Source organism: Molothrus aeneus, chromosome 3, assembly GCF_037042795.1.
Source record: "Molothrus aeneus isolate 106 chromosome 3, BPBGC_Maene_1.0, whole genome shotgun sequence".
Lineage (NCBI taxonomy): Eukaryota > Metazoa > Chordata > Aves > Passeriformes > Icteridae > Molothrus > Molothrus aeneus.
Window position 1 is genome coordinate 112,519,645 of NC_089648.1, and position 17,400 is coordinate 112,537,044.

The 17,400-nt window shown below is 54.2% G+C and overlaps 1 protein-coding gene across 2 annotated transcripts in view; it reads left to right on the top strand.

Annotated features, from left to right (window-relative positions):
* Positions 1 to 17,400, top strand: part of OTOF (otoferlin) — a 113,542-nt gene that overhangs the window by 2,971 nt on the left and 93,171 nt on the right. For both annotated transcript variants that reach the window (XM_066547667.1, XM_066547666.1), the window contains exons 2-4: positions 3,527 to 3,585; positions 7,930 to 8,018; positions 15,875 to 15,974. In XM_066547667.1, coding sequence (XP_066403764.1) covers positions 3,527 to 3,585; positions 7,930 to 8,018; positions 15,875 to 15,974 — 248 coding nt within the window. The remainder of the gene's footprint in view (positions 1 to 3,526; positions 3,586 to 7,929; positions 8,019 to 15,874; positions 15,975 to 17,400) is intronic.

The window sequence follows — 17,400 nt, forward strand, 5'->3', positions numbered from 1 at the left end:
TGGAATTTGAGGGACGGATTTGGGGTCAGGATTTGTGGGAGTGGAATTTGGGATCGCAGCGTCCATCCCTGCCTCAGTTTCCCCATGCGCGACCCCAGACCTGCTCTTTTTGGGATCCCCTCCCCTCAGGTTTATCCAGGGAAAAGGGGGGGGGGGTGAATTCCCAAGGTGGAATTCCCACCGGGATCCGCAGCAGCTCCAAAGATTTCCTTGGGATAGGAGGAAAAATTCCCCCGGGGCTGTGGAAGTTCCGGGAGCTGCCGGAGCTTTTCCAAGGCTTGGGAAAGGCTCGGGATGGGATCCCAGCTGTTCCAGAGGCCGGGAATCCATGGAAGGAGAGCGGGATGGGGGCGGGAACAGCAATCCCAGGGGAATTCCAGGAATTCCATCAGTGAGAGAAAAAAAGGCGGGAACAACGATCCCAGCTCTGCAGGGGAATTCCAGGAATTCCGTTGCCAGCCTGGATCAGCTTTCCCTGCTCCTAACGAGCTCGGGATCATTGACCAGGGATAATTAACCCTCAGCTCCCTGTCGCGCTTCCAGCTCCAAGAAAATCCCTGGGAAGAGGCAGAATTCCTGGGAAATCCACTGTGGAGCCCTGGGAGATCCCAGATTTACAGTTCTGAGCATTCCCAGTCCTGAATCCGGCCCAAATTCCCAGTGGGACTTTGGGAATTTTGGGATCTGTCCCAAAATGCTTTGGGTCCGGACTGGAAAACAGGGAATGGCTTCCCACTGGGAAAGGGGAGCTTGGGATTGTGGGATCTTGGGAAGGAATTCCTGGCTGGGCTGGGATTCCCAGAGAATCCCTGGATCCCTGGCAGTGTCCCAGGAAAGGTTGGAGCACCCTGGGATTGTGGGATTGGAACAGGATGGGATTGAAGGTCCCTTCCCACCCAACCCATTCTGGGAAGGAATTCCAAAGGAAGGAATTTCCTGGATGGTTGGATCAGGGTCCTGAGGGTTTTTCCTGCTCTTTTCCATCCCGGAATTCCCGTGGAAAAGGGGATTTTAGGGTCACGCCGGGGTGCAGCCAATGCCTGATGCTTCCAGGCGGGAATTCCCTTTCCCAGGCTCACCCGGGCCCTGGCCAGGGAAACCCAGCTGCTCAAAGGGGCTGGAAGCAGCTCGGGAAGCGATTCCAGGTGTGGTTGGATCGGGGAAGCGGATCCGGGTGGATCCATCCCTTGGATGCGCCTGGAGAGGGATTTGGGCTCATTCCCTCATTCCCAAAAGCCGCAGCAAACCTCGGATCCGCAGGGATAAAAAAATCCCGCTCCAAAGGCTCCCGGCGTCTTTCCCAAATTCCCTGCATCCAACGGGAAACAGAGGGAGCAGCTCCATGCGGACTGGGAATTCCGGGGATGATCCCTGGGAAGCTCCTGGACACGCAGCCGGAACGTTTTGGGATGTGGGAGAGCTCTGGGGGCCGGAATCCGGGCTGGAATCCGGGCTGGAATATTCCGTGGGATGCAGGAGCTGGCTAGGGATGAGGAGGATGGGAAAAATCCTTCGGGATCTTCCCGGCGTGCCATGGGTGCCAGAACAAAAAAAAACCCAGGAGTTTTCCGTGCTCTTGGAATCGTGGAATGATTTGGGACGAAAGGGATCCTGAGGCTCATCCCAATCCATCCCCCCCCGAGAGCTCCTCCCCCTGCTCGGTTTTCCCGGGAATGCTCTGCTGCCCCCTCGCTCCATGAAAATTCGGGAATGCTTCCTGGGAAGTGTCCTGGTCCTCTCCGAGCGATTCCTTAAATCCCTGGTGGAATTTTGGGCCTTGGATTGAACCCACGCTGCCCCGAGCCCCACGGGAATCATCATTCCTTGGGAAAAATTCCTGCCTGGAAGGAAGGGGCAGCCCAGGGCCGTGGGATCCGCATTCCCGGAGGGATCGAAATCCCCGTGGATGTGGCCCCTTGGGGACACGGATCAGGGAATGCCGGACTCAGTCCAAGAGGGGTTTTCCAACCAAAATAATTCCATTTTTCCATGGTTCCTTCCCTCGTCCGGGCCCTGTCCCGCCCTGGGTTGGGATGGGGGTGGATTCCAGGCACACTGACCTGGAATTCCAGGCCTGGAATGTGCCCGGTCGGAGCTCAGTCCCAAAACCCGTTGGGAAAAGCTTTTCCAGCCCCTCTGGAAAAGCTTTGGAGCCCTGAGCATGGAATGAGGAGCTCAGGATCCCGGCTCCCGGGTGGATATTCCTCGTTCCTCTGGTTTCCCTGGATGGGAATTCCCTTCCCCATCCCGAGGGATCCGCTGGAGCTCCCGGGTGGGAGAGAAGGGAGAGAAATCCGGGATGAAGCGTTCCCGAGGCTGGCGTGGGAAGCGAGGCTGCTCCTCCTCCTCTCCTGGGAATCCCGGGAGCCGCAGCGTTTTCCAAACTGGGGAAACTGAGGCACGGACGGAATTCCGGATCCACGGGAGCAGCCGGTGGAGGGGCGGAAAATTTGGATTCCATGGCCAAAACCCACTCCCGAAATCCTGGAATATCAGGGATCCCTCTCCATCCACAGGTTTGGATTTGCCTCCCACATTCCCAGGGGAATCCCACAGGATTCCCAAGGGATCCTGTGAGGATCCAGAACTTTCAGCTTTGCCTTCAGGATTGTCCCGGTTTTCCGTCAGGGATTTGGGAATGGGATCAAATCCCGGTGGCTCCAAAGGGCTCCTGGATCTGCCGTGGTTCCGTTTCTCCCCCTCCTTGTTTAACACGCGGGAAAAAAACCCCCAGGGATGACTCCAGGATTTTCCAGGAATTCCGGCGGTTCAGCCTTGCTTTGGATGGATGGATTCTAATAGCCGAAACCTGCTCCCAAAATCCTGGAATATCAGGGATTCCTCTCCATCCACAGCTTTGGATTTGGCTCTCCCACATTCCCAAGGGATCCTGTGAGGATCCAGAGCTTTCAGCTTTGCCTTTAGGTTCTCCCAGTTTTCCCATCAGGGATTTGGGAATGGGATCGAATCCTGGTGGCTCCAAAAGGCTCCCGGATCCATCCGCACATGGAAAAAACCAGGGATGACTCCAGGATTTTCGGATAATTCCGTGTTTTTAGCCTGGCTTTGGGGAAAAGGCAGGAAAACGGGGAATTTTCACCACCCGGCCCATTTTTTGGGAAGCTCCAGCAGGATCTGAGCTCTGCTCCAGGGTCGCATTCCCACGGGAATTCCCACTTCATCCCGGCTTAATTGCGTCTGTGCCTGGGGCTAATTAGGGAGCCGGGAGTTAATGGATCACCAAGAGCCGCCAGGAGAGGCTTCCCACCGGGAATGGGGCCGGGAAATGAGGGATATCCCTCATGGATACCCCCTGGAGAACCGGCGGACAACGATTCCGCCGTCAGGAAAAGTCAGGATGCTCCTGGATTGGGAAGGGTTGGAGCAGGGAGGCGCCGCAGGATCAAGGGGGTGGAATTCCGGCGGGGCATTTCCATCCGGCTGTTCCCAGATCCCAGAATTCCAGGGTCTCCCAGGGTCTCCCAGCCCTTTATCCACCTCTTTTCCCTCTTTTTTTCCTTTCCAGGACTTTCCTTCTACACCCGAGTGCTGGAAAACTGCGAGGATGAGGCCAAGTTTGACGAGGTACGAGAAGTTTTTCCATTGTTTTTTATCCCAAAAATCCCACTTGTTTTCCCAGGATTCCCTGTCTGGGTGAAATCCCTGTTCCCAAATTTTCCTTGGCGTCTTCGTTGTCTGCTCCAAGGTTTCTCCTGGCAGGGGCCAAACGGGATTCCTGGCTGGACACAGGTGGGAAAATCCCTATGGAATTTTCCAGGGTGTGGGGATAAATTAAAAACATAAAAATTTCCATGTTTTCTGCACCGAATTTCAGGAAAAAATTTTTCGCCCAAGCTGGGAAAATCCCGCTGGGATTTTGGCTCCGTTTTCCTTTGCCTCAGGAGGAAAAAGTTGGGATTTTTTTCCCCCCCTGAAATTCCTTCCTTTTCCTTCAGGCACGGAATTCCCAGGGGATCTGTGGCTGCCCCTGGAAGCGTCCAGGGAAAAGCCTTGGAGCAAACAGGGATAGGGAAATTTCCCTGCCCATGGAATGGGATGGGGTTTAATTTCCCTTCCCACCCAAACCATCCTGTGAACACTTCCGGGGCTGGAACATCCCAAATTTTTTGGGAATTTTCCCCCCCCCCCCACAAGCCCCATCCAACTCCATCTCCCACCAGCCCCGTGGGATTATTTCCCCCCTCCCATTCACCGCGTGCTGTTGGAAAACTCTGGGAATGGTTGGGATCGTGTTTGGGGATCAGGAGCTGTGCCCAGCCTGGAATTCCAGAACTTTCAGGGAAGCGAATCCCTCCTGGAGCAGCCGCAGGCTCTGCGACGATGCCACGGGGGCATTCCCGGATCAAATCCTTCCTGCCGAGGGAATATCCAGGGAATCTCCGCCCTCCCGTGGGCACAGGGAATTCCTGGGGATAATTGGAGTTCAAACCACGCAGGTTATCCATGGCAGATCCCGAATCCTGGAGCAGGAGAGGGGGGATCGGGCTTTGCTTCCTGGGAACAGGGACAAGGAAGGGGAAACGGCCTCAGGCCGTGCCCTGGAATCTGAGGTCGGATTTTGGGAATAATTCCTCATGGAAAGGGTGGCCAGGCCTTGGAAGGGAGGTTTGGAGTCCCCATCCCTGGAGGTTTCCAAGGAATTCCTGGATGTGGCTCTCCAGGAATTCTCCTATTCCCACATCTTGGATTCGATGATCCCGGAGGGTTTTCCCAACCTCCTGGGTAATCCCTGGATTCTGTGATCTCAGAGCTGAGGAAATCCGTGTTAATTCCCTCTTTTCCTGCCCCCTCTTTTCCATGTTAATTCCCACATTTCCTGCCCCCTCTTTTCCATGTTAATTCCCTCTTTTCCATGTTAATTCCCTCTTTTCCTGCCCCCTCTTTTCCGTGTTAATTCCCTCATTTCCTGCCCCCTCTTTTCCATGTTAATTCCCTCATTTCCTGCCCCCTCTTTTCCTGCCCCCTCTTTTCCATGTTAATTCCCTCATTTCCTGCCCCCTCTTTTCCATGTTAATTCCCTCTTTTCCTGCCCCCTTTTCCCGTGCATCAGGATCCGCCCCCAGGCAGGATTTGGATTTCAAACCCCAGCGGTTTCCGCTTGTTCGGTTCCGCTCCGTTTCTTTTCCAATTATTTTCTCCTTCACTCCTTAAAGAATTCCGCAGAGCCCCTGCCGCTCCGGATCCCGGAATATTCCGGAGGCCGTGCGCAGCTCCCCAGTTAATCGGGAATGTTTGCGTTCCGTGCTGAGATCCCGAAGGATTTCATCTTGGAGAGGCTTTTCCCGGAGATCCCCCCACAGCCTGGGAGGGGAAGGGAATCTCTGGGAATGAAGGAGCCCAAATTCCTGGGAGCTGAAGTTTCCTGGGATAAATTTCGAGCGGGCCCAGAGGCAGGAGCTGCTCCTGCCAATTCCAGGGAGCACAAACCATGGAATTTTGGGCGGGAAGAGACCTGAAAACTCATCCCATTCCGGGGACAGGGAAACCTTTCCTGATCCCAGGGTGTTCAAGCCCTGTCCAGCCTGGCCTTGGACACTTCCAGAAATCCAGGGGCAGCCACGGCTTCTGCGGGAATTCTGTGCCAGGACCCTCCCAGTTTCCCATTGGTTTTTTTTTTCCCAGCACTTGGAAAACCCCTTGGATCAAGCTGTGGCTCCAGCCACGACTTTTCCAGGGTTGTTTTTCCCCCTTTTCCTTTAGCAAACGCCATCCCAGAATTTAGTGAATCCCTGGATGTCATCCCCCACAATTGCTGCCACTTCCTCTGCCTTTCCTTGGGTTTGGAGTGGATTTCCTGGGATTTGGTGGATCCCAAAGCACATCCAGCACCTTTTGGATGGAGGTTGGACAGGGACAAGGGAACCTGGCTGGGAAAATTCCCGTTTTTCCCCTCTTTCTCTCTGGGAAAAGGAGCTGAGGGCTGCTGGTGCAGAGCCCTGAAAAGCGGGAACAGGACAATTCCTCAGGCCAGAGGGACATTCCTGCAGAATTCCCTCCTGGAAAGGGCTGTCCAGAGGTGGAATTCCCGGAGGGATTTCAATCCACATGGATGTGGGAGATGGACCAAGGGCGGCCCCTGCAGCACTGGGAATTCTTGGGTTTGGCGATCTCCAAGGATTTTTCCAACGCCTTGATTCCATAACCTTGGGATTTCTCTGGGTGATTTGACCACCGGATCCAATCCCTGGAGCATCAAAACATTTGGGAAAAAACCAAGGGAAAAGCAGGGGAAGGATTAAATTCCATCCCCCACGCGGAAAGCCCGGGATAAATCCTGCTGCCGGATCCAATGGTGCCATTTCCCTTTATATTCCAGTAATTTTCCCTTTGCTTCCTTGGCTCTGCAGACCAATTAAAATCCTTGGCTCTGCAGACCAATTAAAACCCGGGAATAAATAGCTCGGGAAGTGCTGAGGAGGCACCGGTTCCTTCCCGGGGATTTGCTGGATGGGCAAATTCTCTTCCCGTGGTTTTCAATCCCGCTCTGCTGCTCCTGGGAGGGATCCTGGATCCCGGATCCGCTGCCTCTGGCACATTCCCGACCCAGGAGTGGCTTGGGAAGGGTGGGGGGGTTTGGGAGGTCCTGGGGGGCTTGGAAAACCGGGAATCCAAAGGGGGTTGGGCTGACAGAGGGATTTGCCTTGGGAAGCAAAACCCAAAAAAAAACCCCAAACCAAACCAAAACAAAGAAACAAAGGCAAGGGATCGTATTTTATGGAATCATGGAATGGTTTGGGAGGGGAGGGAATTTAAGGATCGAGCCATTCCAACCTTGACACCTCCCGCTATCCCAGGGTGCTCCAGCCTTTCCTGGGACACTGCCAGGGATTCTCTGGGAATCCCAGCCCAGCCAGGAATCTCTTCCCAGGATCCCACCATCCCAAGCTCCCCTTTCCCACTGGAAGCCATTCCCTGGCTCCTGCCCCTCCAGCCCTTGCCCCAATCCCAGCTCTCCTGGAGCCCCTTTGGGATGGGGAAGCGGCTCCAAGGATTCCCTGGATCCTCCCCTGATCCAGCTGCACATTCCCAGCTGCTCTCCCAGCCTGGCTCCATATTCCCATCCTCATCCAATGCTTGTATCCATATTTTCCACGGGTGAATCCATGGAATAGTTGGCCCTGGGCACACCCTTGGTGACATCCCTGTGAAGCAGCGCTGCTCCCTTTTTCCTGGGAAATGCGGCCTTTCTCCATCCCTTCCACCGCCGATCCCTGGAACGCTCCTGGCTCATCCCTCTCCTCCTTTTCCCCCAAAAAAATCCTGGATCATCCTTGTCACTCTTTTCCTGAACGCTCCTGGTTCCTCTCCTCCTTTTCCCAACCAATCCTGACTCATCCCTCTCCTCCTTTTCCCAGCTGATCTTTGGTCATCCATCTCTTCCTTTCCCAAATCCTTCTGGCTCTTCCCTCCCCTTTTTCCAACCAATCCTGACTCATCCCTCTCCTCCTTTTCCCAAAACTCTCCTGGCACTTCCCTCTTCTTTTCCCAACAGATCCTGGCTCATCCCTCTCCTCCTTTTCCCAGCTGATCTTTGGTCATCCATCTCTTCCTTTCCCAAAAAATCCTCCTGGCTCTTCCCTCCCCTTTTCCCAACCAATTCCAACCAATCCCTCTCCTCCTTTTCCCAAAATTATCCTGGCTCATCCATCTCCTCATTTTCCAAAAACACTCCTGGCTCTTCCCTCTTCTTTTCACAACCAATCCTGGCTCATCCATCTCCTCCTTTTCCCAAAACAATCCTGGCTCATTCCATCTTTCCCTTTTCCCAAGACGTTTTTGGCTCTTTCCTCCCATTTTCCCAAAGCATTCCCGGCTCATTCCATCTTTCCCTTTTCCCAAAATGTTTTTGGCTCTTTCCTCCCATTTTCCCAAAGCATTCCTGGCTCATCCCTCTCCTCCTTTTCCCAGACTTTCCGCTGGCCAGTGGCGACCAACATCGACGGGAATGAGATCCTGGAGATCCAGGTGTTCAACTACAGCAAAGTCTTCACCAACAGGTGAGTGCCTCCTTCCCGCCGCCCACACGGATCTCATCCCGCGGGAAGAGGCAGCTCCGCCTCCCTTTGGAGGCAGGAGGGAATTCCCGGGAATTTCCTGGGAATTTTCGGGGCCGTGTGAGCGGCTCAGGGGGTGAGGAATCCACCCCAGGAATTCCGCGGTGCTCGGCACTGAGTTTTTCCCAAGTCGTGCCATTTGTTTCCGTAAAATTTCCATGTTTTGAAGGAAATTGGAATTTTTTTTGGGTGGATTGTCCAGGTGGGAAGTCGATGCCGGAATGTGTTTTCCCAGATTTTCCAAATGCTACAGGCGTTGGGTGGAATCCGTCCAGGGAAACTGGGGCTGCCCCATCCCTGGAAGTGTCCAAGGAAAGATTGGATGAGGCTTGGAGCCACCTGGGGTAGTGGGAAGGATTGGGCTTGGAAGAGGATGGGATTGAAGGGCCCTTCCCACACGGATCCATGCGGACACCTGGATCAGGGAAGGATCCAGGGAATCCTTGGAGCCGCTTGCCCATCCCAAAGGGGCTCCAGGAGAGCTGGGATTGGGGCAAGGGCTGGAGGGAGCCAGGGAATGGCTTCCAGTGGGAAAGGGGAGCTTGGGATGGTGGGATCTTGGGAAGGGATTCCCGGCTGGGCTGGGATTCCCAGAGAATTCCTGGGAGCCCCCAAGGGTGGATTTGGAGCACCCTGGGATCATGGGAGGTGTCCCTGGGATGGGATTGAAGGTCCATGGATCCCATCCCAAACCACCCCGGTACTCTGGGATCAGGGACACTCAGGATCCATCCCGAGGGATTTTTATGGGATTCAGGGATGGAAAAGGGAAGGGAGACCTTTCCTGGAGTCCTGAATTCCCAATGAAGCCCCTAGATCCTGAAATTCCTTCTCAAGGAGGAATCGGGATGGGGCTGGATCCAATGCCAGGCTGGGAGAGCTGGGAATGTGCAGCTGGATCAGGGAAGGATCAGGGAAGGATCCAGGGAATCCTTGGAGCCTTTTCCAGAGGGAAAGGAGAGCTGGGATTGGGGCAAGGGCTGGAGGGGCAGGAGCCAGGGAATGGCTTCCAGTGGGAAAGGGGAGCTTGGGATGGTGGGACCTTGGGAAGGGATTCCTGGCTGGGAGGAGAAGGGAGGAGCTGGTGCTGGGAATGTCCCTCCAGGAAGGCTGGGAATATAAAAGGGAAATAGGAATTCCCATTAAAATGAGGCAGTGCTGGAACTCCAGCAAATCCCCCTTGTCCAGGGATAAGCTGGAGGAGAAGGAGAGTGGAGAGGAAGGAGAGAGCTGGGAATATCCCTTCAGGAATGCTGGGTGTATCTGGAACAGGAAATCCCACAAAACTGAGGAAGTGTCGGAATCCCAGCCCGTTTTCCTCATCCAGGATTAAGTCCAGGATGAGGTCATGATATTTTTGGGAACAACCCTCCAGGAATACGAGGAATAAATGGAAAAAAGAAATTCCATTAAAACGGGGCAGTGCTGGAGCTCCGGCCCGTCCTCTGAATCAGTTGGAGGAGAGGGGAGGAGGAGGGAGAATTTTGGGAATACCCCTCTGGGAATCCCCGTGGTCCGTAATTCCAGCCCATCCTCCCCGTCCAGAAATGAGGAGGAAGAGGGAGGAGAGAGAGGACTGGGAACAGCCCTCCGGGAAGGCAGGGAATGTCTGGGATAGGAATTCCCATGAAACAGAGGCAGAGCTGGAACTCCAAATCCGCTGGAGGAGGAGGAGGAGGAGGAGGAGGAGGAGGAGGAGGAGGAGGGAGAGGCTTGGGAAAGCTGATCCGGGCGCTGCATGAATAATTCACCTGCAGCTGATGAAGGCCATTGATCAGAGGCCTGGAAAAAGGCGGGATACCTGATCCAGGGCCTGATCCAGAGCCTCCGGAATGACCGGGGAGTCACGTCCCGGCGGCTCCCTTTGTTCCCTGTGCCTGTGGCTGTCACCAGCTGACAATTCCCGGGAATGTGATCCCTGTTTGGCCTCATCCAGGCGCCTCTGGATCCCGGTGGGTTCATCCCGGCTCCGGAGGGTCCCCGGGAGTGTTCCCAGGGTGCTGAGTATCCAAGGAAAAGGGATGAGGGAGAAGCCTCCTAAGCCCCCAGAGACAGGCCGCGGCATCCCAAAAATCCTGTGCGCAGCTCCTGGATTGGGAATTCCCTGGCTGGGAATCTCTCCAGGACACATCCAAAGCATCCAGGAGCCGCCACATCCTGCCCGTGGGTCATTCCCAGGTGGAAATTCCCACTGGGAAAGCCCCACAAGAGGGAAGGATGAAAAATTGCGGGGCCTCCACATCCTGAATAAAACCCAGGAGAATCCCATGGCATGGAATAATCCATCCGATCCCATCCTGGAAAATCCTGGTGTGAGGTGGGATGAGCTGGCTGGGAATACCGGGATCCTGCTGGAATTCAGGTGTTCTCCATGGTCTCCTGTTCCCCTGGGAGACCTTCAGGACCCCTCCAGGGTGGGAGAAAACCCCTGGAATGTTTTCCCACGATTCCATGCCCTGGGAGAGTCTGGATGGGGAAAATTTGAGATCCCAAATTTTTTGGGGGGGATTCAAGCAGGGAAAGCCACCGCAGGGCTTTTCCCACATTCTGAGGGATGTGGGAATGGGAATCACACCCAGGAGAGGGGAAGATCCAGGGGAAAAAGCAGAGGCACGACCAGGGATGAATCCAAGAGGCAGCTGGGATCCAGAGGCTATGGACAATCATCCCTGTGCTCCCATTCCCAAACTTTCGGGACTTTGGGGACTTTTGGGACTTTTGGGATTTTTGGGACTTTGGGGACTTTGGGGCCTTTCCGAGCAGGTTTTCCTTGTGCAGAAAACAGGGATAACACCGGGCAAAGATCCCAATCCTTAAGGAATGCGCACAAAACCCAGGAGCTTTTGCTCCGGGGGCGTTCCACCTCCTCCTCGTCCCTCTTTTCCTCTGGAGCAGCAACGGGATCTGGCCAAAGGCCCAAGGCCGCATTCCAAACCCGGAGATGTTTGGATGGAGCAGAGATAATTTCCCTATGGAAAACTTATCCCACGAAAAAGAGGCGGGAGCTGCTCCGCTACCTGACAGGGAGGGACACAAAATCCGGATTCCGAAGGGTTAAATCCATCGCTGGAGCCTCCGGGATGGAAACAGAGCTTGGTCCCATCCTTTGTTCCTCTCCAGCCGTGCAGATCCTGGCCCGGCTCGAGTCCTTTGTGTCTCCGGAGGAATCCTTGTTTCGTCCATGGAAAATTATCCGGGAAAATAATCTGTGGAAAATTATCCGGGGAAAAATAATCTGTGGGAAAATTATCTGAAAAAAATAATCAGCAGAAAATTTTCCGGAAAATAATCTGTGGGAAAATTATCTGGAAAAAAATAATCTGCAGAAAATTTTCTGGAAAATCATCTGTGGAAAATTATCTGGAAAAATAATACGTGGAAAATTATCTGGAAAACAATCTGCAGAAAATTATCTGGAAAAATAATACGTGGAAAATTATCCGGAAAAAATCACCCGCAGAAAATTATCCAGAAAAATAATCTGTGGAAAATTATCTGGAAAATAATCTGTGGAAAATTATCTGGAAAAATCATCCACGGAAATTTTTCTGGAAAAATAATCTGTGGAAATTTTTCTGGAAAAATAATCAGTGGAAAATTATCTGGAAAATAATCTGCAGAAAATTATCCGGAAAAATAATCCATGGAAAATTCTCCGGAAAATTCTCCAGAAAATAATCTGCAGAAAATTATCCAGAAAAATTATCCAGAAAAATCATCAGTGGAAAATTATCTGGAAAAATTATCATCAGTGGAAAATTATCCAGAAAATAATCCGTGGAAAATTATCTCCTGCTGGAGCAGGAGAATGGAAAAAATTAACTCCGGAGCTGGAGGGTTCCAGCTGTTGTCCGACTGCCCTCCCCACATGGAGCGTGGGATTTTGGGATGGAATTCCTGGCTGTGAGGGTCTGGGATGGAATTCCCAGGGAAGCTGTGGCTGTCCCACCCCTGGAAGTGCCCCCAAAAAATGTTGGATGGGGCTTGGAGCGATCCGGGACTGTAGAAGGTCGGGGTTGGAGTGGGATTCAGCTTTCAGGTCCTTCCCATCCGAACCATTCCAGGATTCCAGGGTGGAATTCTCGGTGCCCAATCCCTGCCTGCAGCCCCCCAGGTGTGACCCCTTCAGCTCCGGCCGGGTGGGATTTTTGTGGAATTTTTCATTTCCGGATCCAAACTTGGAGCGACACCGATCCAAACACGGAGCGAGAGCCTGAGCACACCCAAACTGAAAAACTCATCCCAAATTAAATTTCCATAAATTTCAGGATATTTCCATACCCAGGGCTGACTTCAGTCATTGTCCACTCGCCTTCCAAAGAAAAAAAGAATTTCTGTTTATTGGGAATTTCTGCAAGAGTTTCCCAAAGAAAAAGGGGGAAAAAACTTCACTTGCCTTCCAAAGAAAAAAATAATTCCAGTTTATTGGGAATTTCTGCAAGCGTTTCCCAAAGAAAAAGGGGGAAAAAACTTGGCTGGAGCAACTTTTAGTGCCTGGAGGCTGTGAGCTGGAGCAGCTGGAGCGGGTATTCTCCAGGTATTCCAGGGAAAAATGAACCTGGAATAATTACAGGCTCCTGCAAAGTGGCGGGAAGGGGATAATTAGACGGGAAATAATTTTGGAAGCTCTAATTCCACGGCCTGAGACGATGCCAGATGAAACTGCAATTTGGCTGGAGAGGGGAAAAAAATCGGCTCCAGAGACAGCTCCAGGCAGGAGCTGCAAGAGGAAGGAGCTGGAATTAACCAGGATTGCCCAAGCGGGGATTTGGAAATCCGTGGAAAAGCTGCAGGTTCCAAATTGGAATGGGCACCTTCCACCGTCCCAGGGTGCTCCAAGCCCCATCCAACCCGGCCTTGGGCACTTCCATGAGGGTTCAGCAGGATAGTTCCCTGGAAAAAGGGGCCAAAAGGTGTGGAATCCCTCTGCTTCCCTTATCCCACCTTTCCAGGGGCTTCTGGAAGTGGGGAACAAACTGGGGGGGGAGGTCCCAGGATTTGGCTCTTGTCAGTTCCAAGGGATGGATGGATGGAATGAGGGATGGATCCGTGGATGGACGGATGGATGGATGGATGGATGGATGGATGGATGGATGGATGGATGGATGGATGGATGGATGGATGGATGGATGGATGATGGATGGATGGATGGATGGATGGATGGATGGATGGATGGATGGATCCCTGGATGCATAGATGGATTCATGGATGGATGAATGGACGGAGAGATGGATGGATGGATGGATGGATGGATGGATGGATGGATGGATGGATGGATGGATCCATGGATGGATGGATACATGGATAGAGATGCCATTCCCAAAAAGAGCCTCTCCCTGGCTTCAGGAGCAGACCTTGCCCATGGATCCAGCAGCATCCAAAGGCTGAGGGAGCAGGGGAGGGAAAACGGGATTTCCTGCTGCTGGAGGGTGCTCTTGGCACAGACACCTGGAATTCTGGCCCTTGGAAAACTCCAGTGCTGGCAAAGCCTGACCAGATTTGTGGGATTCACTATTCCCCCCGTGTCCCTGGAATCGCCTCGGGGAAACAGGAGGCATCCCTGGAAGTTGGGATGCGCCGCAAGGGCAAAGCCTGGTGGGTCCCGGGATTTGGAGCATCCCAGACTCGCCGATCCTGGGATTCGAGTGAGCTCCAGGCACAGAACCAGCCTGGCTGGGGTTGGAAACCGGAGCTGCCCCTCAGGGCTGATAAAATTACGGATGACCCAGAAAATTTCCCTTTTTTCCATCAGCAGAAACGGCGGGGAAGGGAGGGAGCAGGGCCCCGATGAATTATGGAACAGCCGGAATTGAACGGCGGCACAGACGGGTCCTGAATTTTTAATCCCGTCCTGCCCGGATCCTGCCAGGGGAGGCGGCTTGGGAAGGATCCCAGGAAGGATCCCAGGAAGGATCCCAGGAAGGATCCCGGGAAGGATCCCAGGAAGGACAGGAGCTTCTCCGGGGAACCTGTGCCAGGGCTCGCCACCTCCACAGCTGGGAATTCCTTCCCAAATCCCTGCCCTCTTCTGCAGGGCTTGGGATGGCTCTGGTTTTGTCAGGGATTCATGGAATGCTTTGGGTGGGAAGGGAACCTAAGGATTGTCCCGTTCCAACTTTGACGCCTTCCGCTATCCCAGGTGGCTCCAAGCCCCATCCAGCCTGGCCTGGGACATTCCCAGGGATCCTGGAGCAGCCACAGCTTCTCTGGGAATTCCAGTCCAGCCCCTCCCCACCCTCCCAGCCAGGAATTCCTTCCCAAGATCCCACAATCCCAAGCTCCCTTTTCCCAGCGGGAGCCGTTCCCTGTGTCCTGTGCCTCCATCCCTTGTCCCCAGTCCCTCTCCAGCTCTCCTGGAAGGGGCTCTGGGGTCTCCCTGGATCCCTCCCTTCTCCAGCTGGGCATTCCCAGCTCTTCCCAGTTCTTGGAGCAGCTCCAGGGCCTCCTCTGGACTCACTCCAGCGGCTCCAGATCCCGATGTTGGATTCCGGAGCTGGAGCAGCTCTGCAGGGGGATATTCCAGGAGGAATTTCCTGTTCCTTCCTCAGCCCTCTCCAGGCATGGAGCACCTGGGAGCCAAAAGCCCCCGGATCCACCTGGATCCAAGAGGAGCAGCAAAGCCACCACCGCACCTGGGAATGTTCTAGATTCCAAACAGGTTAAAAAAAAAACACAGGGAGAGCTGCAGGAATCTGGAGTCCTGCAGGCTCCACCCCTGAGGAATAGCTGGAATTGGCCTGGATGATCCTCGTGGGAGCCTTCCAGCTCGGGATATTCCATGGAATAAACCCGAGGAATGCTTTCCAAAACAAAAGTACTGCTGCTCTGGCAGACGGGGAATAGCGCTGTTTTCCAAACCCCGAAATCCAGGTGGATACAGCAGCTTTTTCCTCACCTTGGAGAGGAAGAAGGATGTTTCCATGGGATGCATTATTACTTCTGGAATGGGAATTATGGAGCAAACGGAGGAAAGGTTTTCCCGTTCCATGTCCCGCGGGGCACCTTGGAGACAGAGCCCTGCAGGGATGGATCCGAGCTTGGAATGGGGAAAATGAGGGATGGAGGTGGAAATCCTGCAGGGACCTGGAGGGGCTGGAGCGTTTCCAGGGAAGGGAACGGAGCTGGGAAAGGGAATGGAGCCCCAGGAGGGGCTGAGGGAGCTGGGCAGGGGCTCAGCCTGGAGCAAAGGAGGCTCAGGGGGGACCTTTTCCCTCTCCACAATTCCCTGGGAGGATCCAGAGGGGATCGGGATCTGCTCCCAGGGAACAGGGATAGGATGAAGGAAATGGCCACGGGGAGGTTCAGGTTGGATTTTGGGAAGAATCCCTTTGTATCATTGGAGCTTGGAGCCACCTGGGATGGTGGAAGGAATCGGGATGAGCTCCAAGGTCCATTCCCACCCAAAGCATTCCATGATTTCCATGACCTGGTGCCGAGGGATGAGGGGCAGTCCCTGCTCCTTGTTTGAGTCACCAGCGTGGAAAATCAGGGACATAACAAAGTTAAAGGCGTCCACTGTGGACATTCCGTATGGAAAAGGCCACTTTGGGATCTCTCGGCGGCACCCCAGGAATTCAGGAGCGGTGGCTCCCAAATCTCCTTCTTCCCTTATCCCGGCAGCATTCCCTTGGAATGGTTCCTCTCTCGGCTTCTCCTTTTCCCATCACCCCCACTGAGCCTCGAGCCGGGACCTCACCTCTCCCTCTTCCCCAGGAAAACGGGAAGCAAATCCCTTTTCCCGTGAAAACCCGGCCCTGGTGGGTGAGAACTCCCGGGATTTCCCGTCCTTTGCTCCGCAGGCTCATCGGGACGTTCCGGATGGTCCTGCAGAAGGTGGTGGTGGAAGGGCAGCTGGAGGTGACGGACACGCTCATCGATGACAACAATTCCGCCATCCAGGTGCGTCACCGAGGCCAACGTTCCCGGATCGTTCCCGGATCCGTGCGTCCGTGTCCCCGCTGAACCTGGAGACACACGGGCACACGGATCCGGGAATGATCCAGGAATGTTGGGAATCCGGGAATGTTTCCCTGTGGGAACGGGGATATCAGTGTTCCTTGCCTTGATCCCGTTACCCCTGATCCGAAAGGGATGAGGTGGCCGGGAATGTCCAGAGGGTGCAAAGAGAAGCTCGGATTGGAAAAGCGCGGGAAGTTTGGGATGGGGAAAAAGCAGGGGTGGAGCTGGTTTGATCCGAGCATGGACAGGGAGAGGCAGAGCGCAGGATGGAATCACGGAATTCCAGACGGGTTTGGGTGGGAAGGGATTTTGAATCCCATCCCATTCCAACCCCAACAGCTCCCACCATCCCAGGGTGATCCAACCTGGCCTTGGACGCTGCCAGGGATCCAGGGATTCTCTGGGAATCCCAGCCCGGCCAGGAATCCCTTCCCAAGATCCCACCATCCCAAGCTCCCCTTTCCCACTGGAAGCCATTCCCTGGCTCCTGCCCCTCCAGCCCTTGCCCCAATCCCAGCTCTCCTGGAGCCCCTTTGGGATGGGGAAGCGGCTCCAAGGATTCCTTGGATCCTTTCCTGATCCAGCTGCACATTCCCAGTCTGGGATTGGATCCATCCCCATCCCAGCTCCTCTCCGGGAGGAATTACAGGAACAAGGGGGTTCACTGGGAATCTCAGGACTCCAGGAAGGGTCTCCCTTCCTCCTCCCTCCCTTTTCCATCCCCAAGCTCCATAAAAATCCCTCGGGATGGATCCTGAGTGTCCTTCATCATGGAATCATGGAATGGTTGGGGTTGAAAGGGACCTTAAAGCTCATCCAGTTCCATCCCCTTCCAAGGGGCAGGGCAGGTGGGATATTGGGAAGGAATTCCTGGCTGGGAGCTGGGCTGGAATTCCCAGAGAAGCTGAGGCCACCCCTGGATCCCTGGGAATGTCCAAGGCCAGGCTGGATGTGGCTTGGAGTGGCCTGGGACAGTGGGAACTTTCAGGGTTGGAATGAGTTGGGATTTCAGGTCCCTTCCCACCCAAACCAGTCTGGGATTCCAGGATCCCATCCCAAGCCCCAGCCAGGCCAGGAGGCCATCAGGAATTACTTTTCCACCAGAAATTTGGGGGGGGATTCGACTTCCACCCATCCATTTCCCTCTCTGCCCTTTGTGACGCCGAAAGATCCCAAAAATACGGGATTTTCCTCCCCTGGAGAGCGATTTTCATCAGGCGAATCCCCAGTAACCCAGCCAGCAGCTGGAATTATTTTTTCGCCAAGCACACCTGCGTTCCTTGCACTTCCCCTCCCTCCTCGGGACTGCATTCCTGGCTTTTATTGGTCCCGCTCCCTCCATCCCCCCCCCAGGAGAAGCCGCTTA